Genomic DNA, 22,193 nt, shown 5'->3' with positions numbered 1-22,193 from the left:
CAAGGAGCTTCCTTATATTGCATTCAGGGGATTCATTGACCCCAGACCCACTGCAGCTGACGACACCTTTCAACCACGTGCTGCAGAGTCTGAGGGAGAACACCATTCCACCTCCTCACTCACCAGCTGGTATGATGGTGCTGCCTGCTGGGTCAAGCCTCCATTCTCAGGGCAGTGGAATCAGGACACCGGTTCCCCTCAGATAATGCCACTGCTGATAGAAGCAGCAGGATGAATTCATAAGTGCGCAGTGCAGTACAATAAGCTCTCCTCAAATTTGGCTGACGTCGGTTGATTGGACTGCTTTTAACAGTGGAACTCCATAAGGACTCAAAATGTGCTGCCAAAACAACTCAAAATTATGTTCGTAATTTTTTTTTTTTTTTTATCGCAGAGCTCCTCCTTTCCTTTGGAAGACTTTCATTACCTACTGCATGAATTTGGATGTCAGTGGGACAGTGGTGGTGCAGGCAAACTCTGCTTACACCTGCAAACATTTAATAATTACAAAGTAAAATGTGAAAAACAGTGTTCTGTGCACCCCAACAATATGATATAGGATAAGGTTGGGCGAATGGACGAATATATCGACCACCGACGATAGTCTGAGGCTTTCACCGATCATTTTTACAAGAGCGATTTATTTATTTGCCCATGAGTACGTTTGGTAATAATGTTGGTGGAAGCTAAGAGAAGCAGTCAACAGAAAAAAATAATAAGGTTGTTTTAACGGCACCCTCTTCCAGCTGCGAACAAATTTATTCATTCATTTACTCAAACTCATAACAGCCACTGGAAGCGTCACCAATAAATGGACTTGTGCCTGCCCAGCTTTCAAGCTTGGAGATGCTTTACAAAAAACATGTCCTGTAATAACACATAAAGCAAACCTGTGGCTATAAAATGTAAAATGTAAAACAAGCCCAATCTTAGTTTTACAGTACTAACTATTCTAAAACATGACAATAATAACTGATTCATGACATGTCAAACTCAGGACTTGGTGTGGGTCTGACGACCATCACAGTATTTATTTACAGACTGATGAAAGAGTAAATGAGTTTATTCACCTTTGTTCACTCATGTCTGGTTTATTTAGGATAGCCCTGGTCACAAGTTGTTAAATGTAAGAATGATACACAAGTCCCATTTCTTTTCACTGTGTAATGCTTTTAAAGCCTTAAGATGAAATTCAATTCTAAAGCACCAATGATCACTTCAGTCAAAATAAATGCCCTGCATGATTGCATATGAAAGCGGTTAAAAAATATCTAAAATTTCTAAAACTAAGAATAATTTCGAAAACTAATATTACTAGTTCAAAACTGCCTTAGACCTTTGCTGTTCTTCATGCTATGGAAGAATGTCTGTCCATGACCAATTTAAACTTAAGTGCCACAAAAACACAGCCCTATATCAGCAGTCCTGTGCATATTCTCTATACTTACAAATGACATTAGCACATTAACATCACACACAGAGAGTAAATGCTTTTTATTATGTGTGATAAACAGGACACTAAGGTGATTGGTCAAAAGTTGGAGGAAAGCCACAGTTGTCCTTCCCAAAAGGTTGATTCTGTCCATCTGGACGTAGCGTTTTCAGTGGGAGAAACGTTTCATCACTCAATCAAGTGACTTCTTTAGTCTCAGCTGACTGCAGGTTTCCCCAAACTTATAAACAGTACATTCGCACAATGACTGAAACCAGCCCACTACTTACTAGATGATTGAGCATACACACAGTTGTCTGTATTTGGCTGAGATTCAGCACTTCAGCACACGTCTTCTTCTGCAGCTTTCTGAGCATCTCCTTCTGTGGACACGCCACTTCACCCATCGCCACATCAACCCCCTCTTGTCCTCCACCAAGCCTCTAAAAACATACTGTTACCAACTTTACATATTATGTTAGAAAAACATACTTACACAGATAACTGTTCAGATGTTTCCTCGCAGAGGAGTGGAGTCTTGCCTAGGATTTTCATCAGTTTTAAAAAATATCATTGCTCGGCACAATCAAAGACACTGGTTACTACTGACAACAAGAAATAACCATTTTTAGTAGTGGGGAGGGAGGGTAACAGTATGCAATATTTTAGGTATTCAGTGTTAACTGTAGCTAGGCTAAAAGTGTTAATGCTAGCTTATTTTAAAAAACAACATTGGCATATGCAAAAACCTAGGGTGGCACTACGGGTGGCAAGAGATTATTTTAGAGTGGCACATAACACCCTTGTAGATCTGCCCCTGAGTATAAGGCGGCTGTGGCACTACAAAGTGCTGTTTCTTTGTTATTTATTGTAGACTGTACTATTTTTTATTCTTTATCATGCTGTTGCAACACAACAATTTCACTTGTGGTATCAATAAAGTATCTATCCATCTATCTATCTATCTATCTATCTATCTATCTATTTAAACAAATAATCATCATGGGCATTTTTAATATTCCTGAAATGTATAGAACAAAAGTATTAAAGGTTTTTATTTTTTTAAGATTTTCACATGAGGCCACTTAGTTTGACATGCCTACCTTACTAAATGTGAGTAAATATTACATATAGTCAGTGATATCAGTAACTTTTATATATATAGACTATGCAGTTTTCACTATAAGTTAAAAATGCAGTTTTATTCAGAGTAAGCCACCACAATATATATACTTCCTGCTCTTTCTGTGTATATCATTGAATGCAATACAGCAATGGGAAATTATGTGTGAAATTATAAAGTTGTGAAACAGTGAGTAATTGTGCCTTGTGTCTCGTTGCCATCATCGTGCCAACTGGGATGCACCCAACAGCATCATTAATCAGCAGCGGATGGCATATCTGGGTGTAGCAGGAGCTCTTTGTGCAAGATTTAATGACAACAACACACACATGCTTTCAACTGCAGAACTTACATGTAAGTGTCCATATTAGAACAGTTTACAATTCAAAAACAGGTTTTAGCTGGTTTATTCTATTTTATTTTTAAATGAGCATTACTTCAGAACTGTCTGAGTACTTCAAGTCCACTATAGCTGATTTGAGATAATCAGATTTGTCAGTCGATGCGTCCTTTATGTCTTTATCAATTATTCATCTTTATTTGTACATTTCCTCTAGTCATGGATCATTTGACTGCCAGAATATCTCTTTTTCCCCTCTAATCAGCAGCTCTTTCTTAAATTGGATGGACTTGTTCTCCTGTCTGCAAGCGTAACCACACACTTGAGGAAAAATGAGACATAATTAAATTTGCAGTGCAGTTCTTTTCTGCAGGATTTCCCCCATTCTCTGTGTTGCTATAAGTGCATGATTATGATATATTACATTTAGGTTTGCATTTAGAGTTTATTAAATCAGACAAACTGCTGTAAAAGGCACACACCCCTTTTAATGAGTTTATGCAGACAGGCAAGTCAACAAACATCCTTGCATCATTGAAGCATTGCACACCAGAAAACTGCATGGTGACATGTTTTTCTTACATTCGCAATCAAGTTTTCTTTTTTAGGCATTGTTTACTCGAATAACAAGTTTACAGATTTCCTCTGTTTGTCTAAAAGTTGCGTGGATACTACAAAAACAATATTGACATTACAAACAAAAATGTTATGTGCATTTCAAGACTAAAAAAGTATAAGGATGGTCTAATGCACAGAAGTTTGAAAGGAAGCACCCTACAGATTGTGCTGAGTTAAGTCTTCTCACTGGCACCATTGGAAAGGTAATGGATCCACAAACAGCCTCATGGGGAGCACTTGGCAGGTATATAGTGCATCTACTTAGGCCCATACACTGAAGCACAGCCCACTCTCTCTATACATCCTGTGCAAAGTGAAGTTTTTATGGCATGACAACTGTCCAATCCACATCAGAGGAAGACGTGCACCTAAAAGATGCAATGCAATCCAATTAGTCCTGAAAAATACTAAAGTTGAGTAGCTTACAATGTTACATTTTTGTTGAGGTGGTGTATTTAATTCAATTATCTGGTCATTGGAAGGCTGTGGTTTCCGATGGGGATGTATTAGATTACAGTCTACTGTAAGTGTGCTTTATATTTTAACCACAATAAAGGGAACTCTGCACATCACATCACAGCCTTACTTTGGAGTTCAAGCAACAGCACTCTGACAGCAAAAGCTGAAAGATAGAAGCTTTACACAGGTAGTTTTGTTGTAGAGATATATTGTTGTATCCCACTATAGATGAACAGATTTGCCATCAGCCGCAATGTATTCTTTAGTCAGGGACAAAAAGTTAGCATACTTAGTTCACAGGACGTTTTCAAAGGACAGCAGAGGAATCTGGTAAGTGAGTCTGCAAAAATGTGGAAAAGCTATTGGCAAGTGAGTACTGTGAAAAGATAATGTGCATAGGTGGACTACAAACATCCCATCAATTAAATTACAAGTGGAATCATCCACTCAGAGAGTGGTTACTGGAAAGGGCTCCCTCCTTTTTTCACTGCTCCAGAGCCAAAGCATCACGAACGACAACAAAAACAACAACAACTTTCATTTCGTGAAACCTGACGCTTGGTAAACACTCTGCTCCACAAGTCAGACACATTCAAAAATGGATTAGACAGTTTGAAAATGGGCGAAAACTCTATAAAAATATTATTTTTTTTAATAACTTAACATTTTATGAGCAGTATATCTTTTAAAGTACAAGAAGAAATGTTGAAACTAAACTTAATTATAAAAAGAAATCAACTCTATTTATAAATTACAGATGTTAAACTCCGATTTACTAATGAAACAATTATCTTACATAGAGGTGAAATAAGCCCTAGTTTGTTCTCAGGGGAACAGCAAGAACAAGTCAGGCAGTGTTCAATGCTCAAGCATATTCACAATGCATTTTTTAACAGTGCTGTTTCCCAGAAAAGTGCAGACAAAAGGAGGGAATAAAAATAAAAAGTCCCTTTTGCATTGGCTCAGTATTACTAGTTTCAACATATGCTATCAGTTACTGTCGAACTGTTTAAAACCTTTAAAGTTAGTTGCATCCGCTTCAGTTTAGTAGGAACATAAGTCATGAAATAAATCATAGCAAATGGGAGAAAAAAAATGGCACGGGAGATGATTTACAGTGTGTATGTAACTGTACGAGGGAATGACTATATGTAATTTCCAGTAACAGTTAAAATCCTCCTGTATTTCTGAAGTAATAAATAATGATGGTGCATGCAGAGAAATAAAGGAGGTATTGATCATTCGCAGATCATCAAACCCGCTCAAGAGTCACAGTCTCTCCTCCACTAATCTCAATAAGAATCCCATATATGGTCCTAGGCACAGCTCATAGCTGCTGAAAATAAATATATTAACAAATTAAATGAAATCAGGCAAGAAAGTGAGTTTTCTGGAAGAGGCTTCACTGGCCCATGGTGCAAATGGGAATGACGATGATGAGAATGATAGTCACTGCAGTGGCTATGAGTGCAATCAGCTTGCAGATCTTGGCCCGGCGGAGATCAGCTTCTTTACGCCTCAGTAGAGCATCGTAGCCTGGATTGTAGATGTCGTCCATCCAGAACTCCATGTTGTTCGGGTTCAGAGACTCGGGAGCCTGAGGGACATAATTCCATTTAGTTTCTATACCAAGTAGAAATATATTTATTATTTCAGACTTGTTCCATGTTTTTATTGGCTGACCAGTCATTTCCTTTTGCACTAAGATGTTAAATGTGCAACACATAAATATAAATAAAGTTTGACTGATATGGATGTCAGCTGACTCTGCATTAGGCACTGATATTAGGCAATCAAAAAAAAAAAATCATACAACATATTTGCTTGTGTCATTTCCACACTGCTTGTGTTGCTTTAAAAGTCAGAAATTCTTGCCTGTAAGTCCAATGGTGAGATTCGTGCTTCTCTGTCATCTACAGTCCATACTGGTCTTCCCCTTCCCTCGGCCAATCTGGGGTCCAGGATCTTTCCAGAGCTTAGCCCCCCTGTGAGACTGCTGTCTTTGTGGTGGAACAGGGATGAGTTAAACACTTGTTCCACCAGGCTGGCAGGCTTTTGGGAGAGTAGGTTAGTGGTGCTGCCGGACTGATCTGCCTAGAATAAATATGCACCAAACACAGATTTTATGTATGCTGTTTAGATGACAACACATCTTTAAAGTATTTAAAATTCCGCAAGTCGACAATGTTAGTTATGCTAAATACCACAATGTGTATACATTTCAATATATTTCTTTTCAGTCTTGACCAAATCTTAGTCGTCCTAAAAGTTTAAACCAATAGCTCACTTGTCAAACAACCACATAATCACAGATGTCTAGTCGGCAAAATACAGAGTTAAAAACATGCCTTTTTGAGGCTGAACATCATGTTTATACTCATGGCTGAAACTGTTATGTACATTTAAGGGCTATTAATTATATGCTTCTGAACTAATCTCTAATCTAACATTTATTTTTTGTATCATAGAAAATATAGGATCAAATACTATGTGGAATTACTCTACCTGCCCGGTTTTTCTTTGTGAAGCTTTGCCATCTTTACTTTTCGAGAATGACACAGTCCAGTCTCTTGCAGAGTTAGACACATTCAGTTGTTTGGAGTCAGAGACACTTTTCTCGTCAGGCTGGGTTTTAGAGGCACGACTAGATGATGCATCCTTCTTCCCTTCTTTCACGCCCTTTGAATCTGCCTGACCTTTGCTGCTTTCTGTTTGATCTCCTGGAGTATTCCAACGGCTCCAGTCCAGACTACTGGAGCTGGTAGCGGGAAACAGATGTCCAGATGCAGACAAAGGTTGAGGTTCTGATGATTCTGAAGGAGTTAAAGGGTGGCTCATGAAAGAGGAGACACCACTAAGAGGTTCAAGCCATCTCCCACCTGTAACTTGTCCGCCACCTCCGGGTGGCTGCTGGATCTTTTCATCTAATCGCTGCAAAGCAGAAAGCACCTGGGAAATCTCAGACTTTACATCATTCAGCGATTCTAGTTGTCTTTCTATCTGGCTCATACGAAGCAGTAACTTACAGACACTGGCTTTCAGCCCATCGTCACTGCTTTCTAGAGAGTGAAAGAGCCTCTGGAGTTGACCTAGCCGGCCACGTCTAGCCTCAGGGGTGTCCTGGTTAGCGGTGCTATCACTGGGGTGCAGGACTCCTGTGGAACCACACATACTTATGTCATCTAAGAAACGAAAGATAGCACTGATGTCATCTTCCCCAAACTCAGGGTCATCTAATGAGGTCATAAAAGAGAGGCGATCAGCATGAACAAGGCTACGGAGTCGCCGAGGGTCCGGTGGGTCTGTCTGTGTTGCCTGAGCTTTGAATCCATCAGCTCCACCTGGCAATCCACTATCTCCACTCTCTCCTCCCGAAGACCCCCCAAATCCCCTACTGATAGCAGGGGTTGAACGTCTTGGAAGTTGCCCCCCTTGTGATTCTATGCCCATCCCAATGCTGTCTAGGCCTAGCCGATCCTCTAGACTGTGACTTTTACTGCTCCATGCATGCTTTTTTGTCCTAGGAGGTTGAAGGTGCCGTGGGGATGGCTCCGGGATAGAGCCGGGTCCGAAATACGTTGAGTCCTGTAGGTCATCCAAGCTTTCATGTTTAACTCGCTGCTCTGGAGTCTGGTAAACTGCTGTTGGTGATGGGTAAGGATTAGGGATCATATCAAAGCTGAGATTGTCGAATCCTTTCTGCCCTTTGTTGGGACTGGGAGACTCACTGCTAACAGTGACCTGGGGTATTAAAGGTGGTTGGTTGTGGAAGTCTTTCCTGAAGATGTTTCTCTTCTGGTCAACCGATGTTCCCTGTTCAGCTTCAAACACCTCCACGGTGGCAGAATCTCCACTAGACTCACTGTCTGTTTCCAAAGGTAGGTAGATATTCTTCATTGCGTTGTCAGAGATTTGACTGCTAGGATACAGAAGGGTGGTGTGAGGCAAGTCGAAAGACACAGCCCTCGCTCTTATTGGGGGGGAGGACACAAGTGAGATAGGATCCGGGGGAAGACTTGCTCGTTTCCGCGCTGAGTAATTTGATTTTGGAAAAAGCAAGTGCTGGTCAATAGGCTGGCCACTGGAGTCAGAGTGGGTGCGTACTCGTTCTCGACCAGGAATATTCAGCTGGTGGATCCCAGGCAGACTGGGGCCTGGGGACTGGTCAACAGGCAGGACAGTGGGAGCTCTCATTGGTTGGCTCCCTTCAGAGACCCCACCCGTCATCTGAATGAGATTGAAGATAGTTACTATGTCAGCAGCGACACCTATGGGTGATAGCCCCTGGCCTCTGGTAGAAACTCTGTCCCTGAACAGAGTGGCTGGGAAACAGGGATCCCTGCTAGCTGCAGCAAAGAGCAAACTCCTGAGCTCAATAAGGTGCTCGAGGTCAAAGCGGCTGCTGACCATACGACAAAGATCCTGGAACGTAAGCCACTGGCGCATATTGGCCAGTTCCTCCAGGATCCCCAGAAGAACTCCAGGGTATTCCTGCTGCAGGTTAGCCATGGTTGCTCACCTGACAAGCAGAAGAAAGCAGTTAGGATAGGCAAAGATTGCTACAATTTAAATATAGCACTTCTCAAATGCAAGACAATGCCACAAACCTACTAAGTATTAAAGCCACTTAAACATGATTGCAAAGGGAACTGAAGTCCTATATCTGACCAGTCAAAAAGTGAGTGAAGATAAAATAGTTTCCCCAGGAAAGCATGTTTGTCAAATTACTTAAATCAGAATAATACACATGCTGTGTATAAATAACAAAAAACAATAGTGATGTAAGTGAAGTTATTGTAGCCTAGGCATTACTACTACTACACATTTCTTTTATATTATTATTATAAAAAATATAGTTTACCGGTTCTAAATGATATCATACTCATTTTACAGTCACATTTATTATGCTGAGGTTCTTATATTAGCTTACAAGTTTCTGTTAGTTACAGAAGCGATTCAGACACCTTCCTGTACAGAGGATACTTCTTTCAGTTTTGGAAAGCGACCTTATTCTGGGGTCCTAAAATAAACGATCATCTGATCTGATGACGGCGTCACACTGCGCACATTTACCTCACTGGACATTTTTTATCCACTTTTTCTATTAACAGCTTCAGGGCATTTACTGAACAAATGAAGACCATATGGATGAACATACTGACGTGCATTTGGAAACTCCAATTGTTGCATTTGTAAATGATCTTAATATACAAACAGTATGGACCGCTGTCTTTCTTTTGTTTTTAAAGAAAAAAAAAAGACAATGACCTCTTTTGGATTAGTGTGTCAGATGGGATAAAACCAATTACAGAAAAATTCTGCAAATATGCAATTTAGGTTGTAAACACGTCGGTAAAGGTGAAGCATATCCCAAGGCAAACCTAAGTGTATTTCCACTTACCTGAATCTACCAGTGCAGAATTACAGCCACGCCTGTATCCATCAACCAAACATCCAGATTTACACTGACAGAGAAACCGTATGCCAAATAGGTCTGGTGTAGCATCGTTTTAGTCACTCTTCTCACGGGCTTCTCTGCGTTTGAATCAGTGTCGAGCCCACAGCCCAGGCAGGAGAGGAGAAAATTAGAAATCAGGTCATCTTCCCACAAGTCCCTGCAGTCCCCTAAGGGACCTCAAAATACATCCAAACGGTTTCCCCTCACCACAGATCAGCGACGACACTTGTAAAGTCAACAGTACACCGACATTTCCAACTGACACAGTGCAGGAGAGACACTCTTGGCAGGGCACTGTGATGTGCAAGAGTGGGTCAGGACCTGGAGCATATTTTCTCAGGCTGCCATGGCAATAATTGGCTATGTGTGCAAGATGAGCATGAAAATAAAGGGCAGATTAAAAATTGATGTTTGCTAATTGACACTCCTTCAACTTCAAACCGACAGTGAACCATAAGGTGCAGGCTAAATTGCCTGCTGGATTGCTGTGCACACACAAAAGTGTCTGCCAGACTCCAGCCCTCCCAGAGTTTTCACCATTACTCTGCATTATCATCCATAAAGGGTTGTACTTAAAACCCCATTAGACCAAGAGAGATGCGAGGCTTTCATCGCTGAGTAGTAGCACTCTGCTACAATGAGGATGGACATCTCTAATTCATCCAACAACTCACTAGAAAAGCATCCATCATCCTGTGTACTCAGGAATCAATACAGAGAATGAGCAGTGGTATGAAAAGCAGTGTGGGTGTAGGCAGCAAATGCTTTACTGACAGGGCCAGTTGAGTAGCAGCTCTCATAGTCGGGTATGAAAGAAAGACACAATTCATCACTTTCAGTGAGTTGTTATGTCATGATACACTTAAAAATACAGAAAAACTGAGGGAAACATTTCAGAATAACAGTATTTAAACTCTGATTTAAAACCTTTTTATGACAATACTAGTATCAACAGAGACAATTTGGCTTTGTAAGAGGAAAACTATAACAACAACAAAAAAGAGTCAACCTTTTACAGAATATTACTGCAGGAAAATGTAAACACTGTGGAATGATGTCAACTCTGATGAGATTCTCGTTTTCTTTCCTTCTTCTGTTTTGAATTCTTCACTGGTGTTACTACAGTCGGGGTGAGTGAAGGGTTCAAAGCTGGATCTAATGCTGGATTAAGGGCCAGCAGGTCCAGTATCGGGGCACTCTGATCACCTGTTCAAATGCAAACAAATTAAAAAAGACATGAAAGAGTGAAATGGGAATATTCACAATTTAATTGTCTAGGGTAAGGGTGGTTACCAATGTCGTCCTCTTCACTGCTGTGTTCTGGATCATGGCTCTGGACAGAAATCCGGGCCAAAGCTGCAAGCTCAGTTATGAAGCTTTCTTCTGCCTCCTAATGGACAAAGCATCACAATGTTAACACAACACATCTAAAGGATGTAAATGCACCTACTATCAAAAAGTACAGTGCAGACGAAGCATACTAACCAGTAACTCTTCTTTGACCCTTTGCATGGCTTGATCCTGGGCTATTTTCTTTTGCCTAAGCTGCTTGTAAGTCATCTCCTGATCCAGATCATATTGCTCCAGCACCTTTCTTTTGTGAAGTTCAACCCTAATACATTTAAAAACAAAGATAAATGGAAAATTATATACAGTGGTCCCTCATTTATTGCGCGAGTTACGTTCTAAAAATAACCCGCGAAGTAGCGCGCTTTATTTTTTACAATTATTATACATGTTTTAAGGCTGTAAAACCCCTCACTACACACCTTATACACTTTTCAGACAGGCATGAACATTTTCACACTTTTCTCTCTTGTTTAAACACTCAAAGTTCAAACTTTTGTAGAAAAATAAGTCCAGTATTATAGAATGAAACCAAAGATCAAACCCTGTTTTCAGGTGCAGAACATGGGAATAGAGCAGCTGCCAGAGAATTCAACATTAATGAATCAATGGTACGGAAGTAGAGGAAGCAAGAAGAATGAGCTGAGTAGAGTTTGACTTATCTGTTTTGTTTCACTTAATGCGCCTTATAATCTACAGGGTGGGCCATTTATATGGATACACCGTAATAACATGGGAATGGTTGGTGATATTAAAGTCCTGTTTGTGGCACATTAGTATATGTGAGGGGGCAAACTCCTCAAGATGGGTGGTGACCATGGTGGCCATTTAGAAGTCGGCCATCTTGGATACAACTTTTTCCAATAGGAAGAGGGCCATGTGACACATCAAACTTATTGGTAATATCACAAGAAAAAAAATGGTGTGCTTGGTTTCAGCGTAACTTTATTCTTTCATGAGTTATTTACAAGTTTCTCTTTGTTCACGGCCATTGACATGTCGAAGAGGTTAACACGTGAGGAGTGGATCGAAATTGTGTTGATATCTGGTGAACGCAGTAACCGGGTCATTGCAGCAGATATCAATGCAAGACACCCTACGAGACCACCCATCTCCCATGCTACAGTTCAAACAGTAGTACAAACTGCTTGCTAAGTTTCGTGAAACTGGTTCAGTGTTGGATTTGCCAAAATGTGGACGCAAGAAAACTGTCACTAATGAAGCAACATCAGTGGCTGTCCTAGCTTCATTCAGCAAGAGCCCACAGCGTAGCACTCGCCGCATGTCACTGGAGAGTGGCATTAGTCGAACATCCCTTCGGCGGATATTAGCTACTTACAAATGGCACCCTTACAAACTCCAGCTACTGCAGCATCTCAACGAGGATGACCCAGTTCGGGTCAAGTTCGGGTTCGAGTTTGCAGAATGGGCAAAACAAAAATTGGAACAGGACCCTCAGTTCACGCAGAAAATTTCGTTCAGTGATGAGGCAAACTTTTATGTGAATGGTGAAGTTAACAAACAAAACCACCGCTATTGGTCTGACACTAACCCACATTGGATGGATCCCTCCAAGACTGTTGGAACAACAAAAGTGATGGTTTGGTGTGGTATATGGGGTACAACGATAGTGGGTCCATTCTTCATCAATGGAAACCTCAAGGCCACTGGATATTTGAAATTGCTACATGATGATGTGTTTCTCTCTTTATGCACTGAAGCTGGCACGTTCCCTGAGTTTTTCCAGCAAGATGGTGCACCACCACATTATGGGTACCAGGTCCGAGCATTCCTAGATGAACAGTTTCCTGGAAAGTGGATTGGTCGTCGTGGGCCAGTTGAATGGCCCCCAAGGTCTCCCAATCTGACCCCCTAAGACTTTCATCTTTGGGGTCATCTGAAGGCAATTGTCTATGGTGTGAAGATACGAGATGTGCAGCACCTGAAACTACGGACACTGGATGGCTGTGCTGGCATTTCTCCTGCGGTGTTGCTATCAGTGTGTGAAGAGTGTGATAGAAGAGGGTTGCATTGACAATCCAACACAATGGGCAGCACATTGAACACATTTTATAAGTGGTCAGAAACTTGTAAATAACTCATGAAAAAATAAAGTTACGTTGAAACCAAGCACACCATTGTTCTTCTTGTGATATTACCAATAAGTTTGATGTGTCACATGGCCCTCTTCCTATTGAAAAAACAAAAGTTGTATCCAAGATGGCCGACTTCTAAATGGCCACCATGGTCACCACCCATCTTGAGGAGTTTGCCCCCTCACATATACTAATGTGCCACAAACAGGACTTTACCAACCATTCCCATTTTATTACGGTGTATCCATATAAATGGCCCACCCTGTATAATCCGGTGCGCCTTATAATCCCTTGTGCCATATGGTCTGAAAAAACCCCCTGGTAACTTCTGCCTTCCTTTAGCATGTCCAGAAGTCCAACTTTTTGTGCGATGGTTAGCATCTTCCTCTGCCTTTTGGGTCCTAGGGCAGGTGCCTTTTATGGTGCAAAACGTTTCGTCGACATTGTTGTGTTTGTTGGGGAGAAAACTTACAAACATACAGTACAGCACTTCGAGTCACAATGCTAGCGATCGAAATTTGACAAGCTGAACGCATTCTGTACTGTACAGGAGACACAGCACGGAGGAGATTGATTGACAATGGTCTCCAGCCGATCAGGACACAGAACACAATGTGCTGTAAAAAAAAAGCATGCAAGATTGCACACCAAAAAAAATCGGCGAAACAGTGAGGGTACGAAAGGTGAACCGTATTATACCAAGGGACCACTGTACATATTTTGTAAGAATTAATTTACAATAAAGTACCACTGAAACCCCCCCCCCCAGCTCTACCAGTTTTATGTACCTCTGTTGGAATTCAGCAGATCCGGGTTTCTTGCTCCAGTTCATTAGCTCTCTCAGCAAGGCCCTGCTGCTCTCTTGCCCCTCATTCACCTCTGAAGGATTGAAGGAAATGTTTACAACAGTAAAAAGAGTAAGGTGGATTTTCTGTCTACTGACTACTAGCTGACGTACAATTTTAAATGTAAAATTTGCCATTTATTATGCTCATTTCAGCTCTATTATGTTATTTTCTGACTCTAATAGAACACCTCTGCTTGATTCACAGATCAAAAGAAGCTTCAGTTATCTCACATTGGAAAGCGGTGAACTCTATTCGATCGTGCACTTCTGAAGCAAGTCATTTCAGCTTCTCCTTCCTCCTTACAGGAAATCATTCATAGCTTAAGCAATAACAACACATCTGACTAGCATTATCTGCTCTCTTCTGTTAACAGTTTATTTCAACCCTGTACTATCACAGCTCTTACAGTAACACATGCTAAGTGTTCACAGTCAGTGCTGTGTACTGGGAGAAAATGCCTAGAGTATTGCCTCCTTTTGAGGGAAATCAAATAACCACTTTATATATGAGTTCCCTATCACCTTGAAGTAGTTTATAGGTAACAAGTGCTATTCTTCATACCTTGTTACAACCAAGGTATACCAAAGAGCATCTCTGAGCACACAACACATCAACCTTGAAGTAGATTGGCTACAGCAGCAGAAGACCACAATGAGTGGCACACCTGTCAGCTAAGAACAGGAAACTGAGGCTAGGCTCACCAAAACATTGGAAATACAAATCGAGTGTAACCAATATGCAAGCACCAATCCATCCTCCCTCTTCAACCATTTTGCATCAAATAGCTCAAAGTGGTTTGTTAACAATGAGTTCATTGTACTTAATTGTCCTCCAGTCACCAGATTTCAAACCAAAAGAACTCCTTTGGGATTATTTGGAAGGGGACATTTGTAACAAATGAGAAAATTATTTTACAAATAAGAAGGCAGCTCCTTCAAGATTTCTGAGTACTCAGTAATGAATACAGGGTTACTCTGGTTACTTTAGTTTAAAAACTAAACTCGTGCTGGGTCTGTCTCACCCTGGTTTATTTTTGAATCATCCTGGCGCAGTTTTCTGGTGATATCCTGTAGGTGGGAATAGTAGCTTCGGACCAGCGAAGTAAGAGAATCTTTGGTCAAGTAAACGCTCTCTGCAGCAGCTTCCATCAGGTGGTGCTAGTGGAATAAAAAGGTTATAGCCTGCAACCTAATGAAAACCAACCACTGGAAGCTAATTCTCAGTTTATTAGACATTCATAAAAAGAAGTGAAATTAAATAACTTTCACCCAGGTCTTACATTCAGGCTAGAAGCGGTCTGTAACTCTGTAGGCAGGTCTTCCCTCATTTGTTGAATGGCATAGCTTAGGGTGTTGCCTAGTACCAGCTGTGCATGGCTCTGAAGGAGCTCTGTTCCCGTTTCCAGTTCAGACAGGAACTCCTGCTGGAAGCTATTCCCCAAAAGCTGACTCTCTGGGCCCAGATGTCTCTCTGCTAGGCTGGGCCTGCCATTCTGTGACTGTTAGAAGATAACAGTGTTCAACAGAAGAATTATTAAAACACTGAATAAATTAAAAACAACTGTGTTTATATGTGTGAATTTTCCCACCTTGAGAGTTAAATTGACACACAGCGGGCTTTTACTGGGATCTTCTATTAGTAGAGCTCTGAAATCAGTCTGAGATAGTGCCTTCACCTTGGACAGCCTCATCTCTTTCAGCATATGTAGACAAAAGTGCCTGACCACAAAGTGCCTCTGCACCACCAGCAGAAAGTGCTCATGTTTCTTCTCTATCAGCTTCCCCATTTCACTAAGAGAAATATTACATTCCATTACTTCATATTAACTCATAAGTGGATTTGGCCACAGTGCAGACCTAGTTTTTTTATACACTCAATATGTCATAAATATTTTTTACGATTTTACCTGTTGAGTGTGTAGCTCTGTTTGGCTACCATGTCTTGGATGATCTTCATCTGTTGTTCCCTCAGGTGCTGCAGACAGGACTGCCCTAAAGCAATCCCTTCAGTCCATACCTACACAAAGAGAAGCTCAGTTTAAAACAAGGAAAAGCAATTTTGTAAGATTCTCATGTAATTAGATCACTGGGCAGGGTTTAAAAATCGGAAGAAATTACTGTATTTTCCGCACTATAAGGCGCATGTAAAATCCTGAAATCTTCACAAAAATCGACAGTGCGCCTTATAATCTAGTGCGCCTTATGTATGAATTTTGGTTTGTGCTTACTGACCTCAAACTGATTTTATGTGGTACACGATGCTCAAAAATCTGTCAAAAACATTTTTTAGTACCACTTTTCGGAGCATTACGGTTACCGTTGCCAGGAGCCTCGCGGAGTAATACGTACTGTGCTTCAACATAACATTACCGTGGTGTGTGTGTATAACGACTCCAAAATGGCACCCCTCGAAGAGACATGCTTACGAAGCGGATTTTAAACTCTGAGCAATCAGTTATACAGTAGAAAATGGAAATAGAGCAGCTACGAGACAATTCGGCATTAATAAGTCCATGGTGCGCAAGTGGAGGAAGCAAGAAGATGACCTAAAACAAGTAAAGAAGACCAAAAGGAGTTTCCGAAGGGAACAAGGCGCGATTGCCGCAGTTACAGGACAAAATTGAAATTGAACAGTGGGTTATTGAACAGAGAACAGCAGGTAGAAGTGTCTCTACAGTCTCTATTCGACTCAAGGCAACAGCGGTAGCTCGTGACATGCAGATCAACGACTTTCGAGGGGGACCTTCTTGGTGCTTCCGTTTTATGAAAAGGCATAATCTCTCAATCCGCACAAGAACTACCATCTCACAGCAACTACCAAACGATTACAAAGAAAAGCTGGCCATTTTCCGCACCTACTGCCAGAATAAGATCACTGAAAAGAAGACCCGGCCAGAACTCATCACTAACATGGACGAGGTCCACCTCACCTTTGACATCCCCGTGAACCGCACTGTCGAGAAAACAGGGACCAGTACGGTATTTATATGCACCACAGAGAACGAGAAGTCATCCTTCACTGTAGTTCTGAGCTGCCAAGCTAATGGCCAGAAACTACCACCCAGGGTCATTTTCAAGAGGAAGACTTTGCCAAAAGAAAAGTTTCCGGCCGGCGTCATCGTCAAGGCTAACGCAAAGGGCTGGATGGACGAGGGGAAGATGAGCGAGGGAAGTTTATGTCAAGAGACCGGATGGCTTTTTCCACAAATCTCTGTCTCTTTTGATCTACAACTCCATGCGCGCCCATCTCACCGAGGCTGTCAAAACCCAAGTGAATCATACGAATTCGGAGCTTGCTGTCATTCCAGGTGGATTAACCAAAGAACTCCAACCACTAGATACTGGTGTCAACAGGTCGTTCAAAGTTAAATTATGAGCTGCGTGGGAGCATTGGATGACAGAAGACAAACACACATTCACCAAGACAGGGAGGCAACGCCGAGCGAGTTACGCCACTATCTGTCAATGGATCGTGGATGCTTGGGATAAGGTATCAGTCAAGTGTCGTCCAAGCTTTCACAAAGGCTGGAATAATCAATGAACAGCTAAGTAACAGCAACGAGACTGATTCGGATAATGATGAGAGGGATCCGGGCATGCTTGATGCCGAAATTGCCCAGATGTTTAACTCAGACACGGAAGGTGAAGAGTTTGATTGAATTGTGGAAGTTGAATGGACTGAAAAAGCAAGTGTATTTTTCAATATTTAATGTGTTACAGGTTAACAATGTTAAGAGTTACTGTGAATGAGCTTAATAAAGGTCGAGTTATCTGACTGTTTTGTTTGTCTTAATGCGCCTTATAATATGGTGCGCCTTATGTATGAAAACAGACCCAGTCTTCAACAGTGCGCCTTATAGTGTGGAAAAAAATGGTACAGGGAAAAAAAAATTCATTAAATTTGAAATGTGAAATGAAACAATGACACAGATTCAACACAAGTTTTTTACCTGTTCATATGTATCCAGCTCAGCCCTAATGTCATCCAGTTGCTGCCTGGTAGTGCACTCCACCTGCTGCAGCTGAGCTGACAGCTCCTGCTCCAGATCCAGCCACAGTTTCTCACAGTGTTCAGCAGGGAGCTTTGTCTGAGCAGGAACAGAGGAGAGAAAAACATCCTTGGCCAGCTCCCCGAGCCTCTTGGACCAAGAGGTACGAAGTTTCTGAAGACACAGAAACTACATAAGAAAAACAGACGAGCTCTGTAAGCAGACAGAATTTAGCGATTGATCATTTACCTTCCAGAGGTCACAGAGGCCGTCAACCACCCTTCTGTCCTGCTGCTGCTCCAAGTCCCAAATCTGTTGCCTGTGCTTCATCAGCAACTCATGATAGACCTGGAGGGCACATAAGCTCAGACTTACTTGCACACTTTCCATGGTCTCTTTTGCTTAGTTATTGTAACAGCAGTGACTAAAACTGACAAGAGGAAAATTCCTCAAGTACCAACAGATAATCATATTCTTTAAAGCTCTCTCACACAATCCCATTTCAACAGTAATCCTTAAGGTATTGGACCTGACCTTGGTAAGCTCCTGTAGGTCACTGGGACTCTGTTTCAATTCTAAGGCACGGCTCTTCTCCTTGGTGTGACTCCTCTGAAGCTTCTTCCTCTTGGACACCTTTTTACTGCACTTTTCATTCACCAGCTCATTTGTCTTTTTCATGCAATCTGAAGCATAGAGGAATCTGTCAAGCTCAGGATTATCAAGATAACTGCATTTGTTTTATTGCAGTACAAAGATAGTTTGCTGAATATAGAATAAAAGTTAAGTAATATGCTTTACTTGTTGTATTTAGCAAGTAGTCATGACAGAACAATGTCTCCTAGCTGCATAGCTCCATAGTCTACTTAGGTTTCTCACAATTAATAAAATGTCGAGCACAAAAGCAAATAAAAGTGCCAATAAGTCCAAAAAGAAAAGATCCTTTGGCTGAAAATTGTAGGCACAGTTAACGTCTAAACAGCATTGTCCTGTTTTTGTTGTCTATGACAACAGTGAGGGATATGTAGAAAGAGGCTGAGAGTCTGGGATGCACTAACACACACAGTATGATACTCTCTGCTGTCCTGAAAGAACTTGACCTTATTTAAGGAGCTAAAGAGGATTCCCAGAAAATGGCCTATTTTCAGAGTCCACCACTTAAATTTAAGAACTAGGCTAGATATTACAGATTGTCATTTGTCTCTGGGAACCATTTGAGTATATTAGAAGATAACTCCACACACATTTGGTCAATCATTGTAAAACTGTCATTATATAATTTTTTTTTTCCTGTTTAGTAAATATATGCCTTAAGAAACATACATCTTACTGTCAAATATAATTATCTTATTTGGTAGAACCACACAATACATTTCACGAGATTCAACTAAAACTATTTCAGTTTATTCATCTTACCGTCAGTGCACTGCTGAAGGCCTTCAATCAGTGTAGCCTGAATTTTTGAAAGTATCTTTTCCATTTGGCTAAATTTCAACATGTTATCGCTTGTCAGCTGTTCCAGAGTTGTAGCTATCAAGCCTTGCCTTAGAGTCACCTCCTGTCTTAGCAAGGCAGGCTGGGATTGAATGAGACCTGTCAGCTCCTCCCACCACAACAACTTCTGTTGCATTTTCTAAGAATTGGAAAATAACAGAAATACTCAGAAGCATATTTTCAGTCAGTAGGTCTTAAAATGATGACAAAAGTGATGAGAATCAAAATAAACGCTACTCCAAATGACGAGTGTTAGTTTACCTTTAGATCTACTTCTTGAGCCTTCAGCAGATGCTTCTCTACTAACAGAAGTGTCTGAATCAGAGACTGAATCACATTCTGAGCTTCATCTGGAGAGAAAGAGCTGGTCTTCTTAAGTAGCTGTTTGCACAAGTCCTCCACCTGTTTGCTGAAACTTTTGGACTATGAAGAGAAACAAACATTGTGCAGCCATGTTTATTCATGGAAGGAAGCATAAATAGAGGGAGTTTAAAAGATGTGAAAAAGCTGTTCCTCTCGACTTTTACCATTTGAAGGCCACGTTCAAGAAGATCTTTCTGACTTCTCTCAATTTCTTCCAATGTGCATGGATCATCTTGACTCTTCTCACTCACAGCTTGGCCTGCAGTCAACTGTTTCCTCAACTCATTCAGCTCCTTAAATGATAAAAACTGATGCTTACATTAAAAATTTTAAAAGTCAGTGATTCTAAATATAGTACTAGTAATTGACTCCTACCTTTTCTTGCATCTGAAGAATATTCTTGGAAAAGGAAGCATCATTTTTGTCTTTTGGAAACCGATAGTTCAATATTATTTTCACCATCTGTAGAAAAATCTAAAATATGAAGTAAATAAAAAATATATATTAGTATAACAACATTCTTTAAAGGATATCTACAAGAAATCTAGTACATTATAAGACAGATGATTAAAGCTCACCAGATATTTTTCGTCTTGAAGCTGAGAGCAGTGATGTTGTATGTCCTGCAGGGCCAAACAGTAAAGGCTGATCCTACTTCCAAAACTGTGTAAACAAATGGGTGAGTGTTGTTACTTGGATCTGTGCAATGTGCCATGATTAATTGGTGGTTATAATGTGTGTGTACAGTTATTTTTTACCCTGTTTGCGTCAGTGTGTGAGGATAGTGGGAAACCCTGTTAAATCTCTGGTTCTGTAAGCTCTTGGGGAACAGCGAAGAGAAAATGAACTGACTGCTGCCATCGTTGTCTTGCTCTTGGCTCACAGACTCTCCATCCATGAAGGAGGACGACTCTTCATTAGGCATCACTGGCAACTTTGAGTGCTCATGTAGAGACGGATTGGATGCTCCATCTGCTAAAGGCTGACAGGTACAGTGAAACATAAAGCGTGATCAGTAGCCAAGTAGGCCATGTTTCCTTCTTGTCATTGTAAAACACAACTTATACATATTCTTTATATCAATTGTATTTCTAACTAGCATTGTGCATATTGTAGTTAATGAAATATGCAGTTAATGGAAGAATGCAACTACTACATATTAGTGTATGTCAATCGAAGCCAAACTTCCATCAGTTAATTTGCATCAGGTTAATATTCAATCCACTTTGATCACATGCACTTAACAATACTGTGGGTATATTTGGCAAAATATTTTTCAACTGCAATGTTAGTTAATCACGTGGATTCATCTGCATACGTAAATTAATTCACATTCTACTGATATTTGTGGTAAACAGACAAAATTAACAGCTTTAGCCAAAAAAAGGAAACACTTTAGCATATCTGGAATAAAACACTGTTTAGTTGTGTACGTGTAATTCTGCCACATGTTCTAGAGATGGTGGACTTACTCTGTATTTTTGGTTGATGGGATAAACCACTTTTGCTCTGGATGCAAAAGCAGCCACATCGCTGTTCACGGGTGGCTGCTTCTTCTCCTGCTCAATAAGTAAACAGAGTAAACTATTAAAGAGAAGTCTTAACCATCAAAAACTTTGTGACACTAAATAAAAATACAAGTTTATGTATGTACAGTTTTGGTCAGAAGTTTACAAGCAGTCATCATGGGCATGAATGTTGTGGTAATTTTTGACTTGATTTACCTCATTCATGTACCTGTGCAAAACAACACTAACTTTCAGTAATTGAGTCTTAGAGTAATACTTTGTCATGAGTGGTTCCACTTGGAGCCTCCTCCTTGCATTTGCTGACATGGTCCCTTTGGTTGTTGTCTAATTCAGCATCATCAGGTTCAAGCAGTCTACTTGCATTGTAACCCTGATGGGACAAAAGAGAAAATAAACATCTCAAATATGGAATGTAAAGTGTAAGGAATCAATACAGTGGATGTGGAAGAGACCATTTATGCTTACTTGTCTCGTCAACAGCAAAGGCTTCAGACAGAAGACATACAAAAGAGCAGCAGCTAATATTCCCGACAGCCCTCCGCACACTGTAGTTACTGTCAGCAGTCCTGTGTATAGATGCAGCGACTCGGGGAAACTGACCAAAACATCGGTGGCGCATTCCGCCATCACTTCCCTCTCTTCCATCTTTGCTTTGCTTCAAACTGTAGAAATAATACGGAGCATTTTGTAGGACTCATCGAGTAAACGGTAACATCTGACGCTAGCTAAAAAACAAACAAAAAAAACAATCTCTACACTAAACTTATCTGCTCGAGAATGATTTCAAAGGTTTTCGTGTTTCGTTAAAAAATACGGTTCTAAACTTGAGCAAGCTACGATTTCCAGCAACTTATTTGAGCCAAAACCTTGTCCTAAAACGACTAACTAAAAAAAAGAGGGCTGGAAGGAGATTTTCAGAGTGAGACAAGACCGTGCTGCTAGATCGGAAATGAAATACATTTGCTTTCAATGTTAAAGCACGATGAATTATTTCTGCATAAAAATAAGGGAGTCAATGTCTATAAGAACACTGACACAAGTAAGAGAAAAAAAGATTTCCAACAAACTTAGAGTTTCTTAACATATGAGGTTTTTTTCTAG

At 40.7% G+C, this 22,193-nt stretch overlaps 2 protein-coding genes across 2 annotated transcripts; both read right to left on the bottom strand.

The window, feature by feature from the left end:
* Nucleotides 1-5,349: 5,349 nt before the first annotated feature.
* LOC102797019 (major intrinsically disordered Notch2-binding receptor 1-like) lies at nt 5,350-9,430 on the bottom strand. The gene is made up of 4 exons (XM_006784516.3): nt 9,374-9,430; nt 6,478-8,491; nt 5,848-6,066; nt 5,350-5,569 (listed from the first exon to the last, which is right to left on the bottom strand). Exons 2-4 carry the CDS (start codon nt 8,479-8,481, stop codon nt 5,375-5,377), a joined length of 2,418 nt encoding a protein of 805 aa, XP_006784579.1. The 5' UTR covers nt 8,482-8,491; nt 9,374-9,430; the 3' UTR covers nt 5,350-5,374.
* Nucleotides 9,431-10,180: 750 nt separating this feature from the next.
* Nucleotides 10,181-22,025, bottom strand: evc (EvC ciliary complex subunit 1). Its single transcript, XM_006784517.2, has 20 exons — nt 21,558-22,025; nt 21,349-21,462; nt 21,036-21,122; nt 20,322-20,545; nt 20,142-20,226; nt 19,939-20,037; nt 19,728-19,856; nt 19,462-19,623; nt 19,123-19,339; nt 18,244-18,392; nt 17,959-18,057; nt 17,671-17,883; nt 15,628-15,737; nt 15,310-15,511; nt 15,001-15,219; nt 14,743-14,878; nt 13,662-13,752; nt 10,916-11,042; nt 10,724-10,820; nt 10,181-10,636 (listed from the first exon to the last, which is right to left on the bottom strand). Exons 1-20 carry the CDS (start codon nt 21,735-21,737, stop codon nt 10,488-10,490), a joined length of 2,889 nt encoding a protein of 962 aa, XP_006784580.2. The 5' UTR covers nt 21,738-22,025; the 3' UTR covers nt 10,181-10,487.
* Between the last annotated feature and the right edge of the window lie 168 nt (nt 22,026-22,193).

Source organism: Neolamprologus brichardi, chromosome 5 (assembly GCF_056152115.1).
Source record: "Neolamprologus brichardi isolate AB-2024 chromosome 5, ASM5615211v1, whole genome shotgun sequence".
Taxonomy (NCBI): domain Eukaryota; kingdom Metazoa; phylum Chordata; class Actinopteri; order Cichliformes; family Cichlidae; genus Neolamprologus; species Neolamprologus brichardi.
Note: the sequence above shows the minus strand (reverse complement) of the source record. Positions and strands in the feature narration are given on the sequence as shown.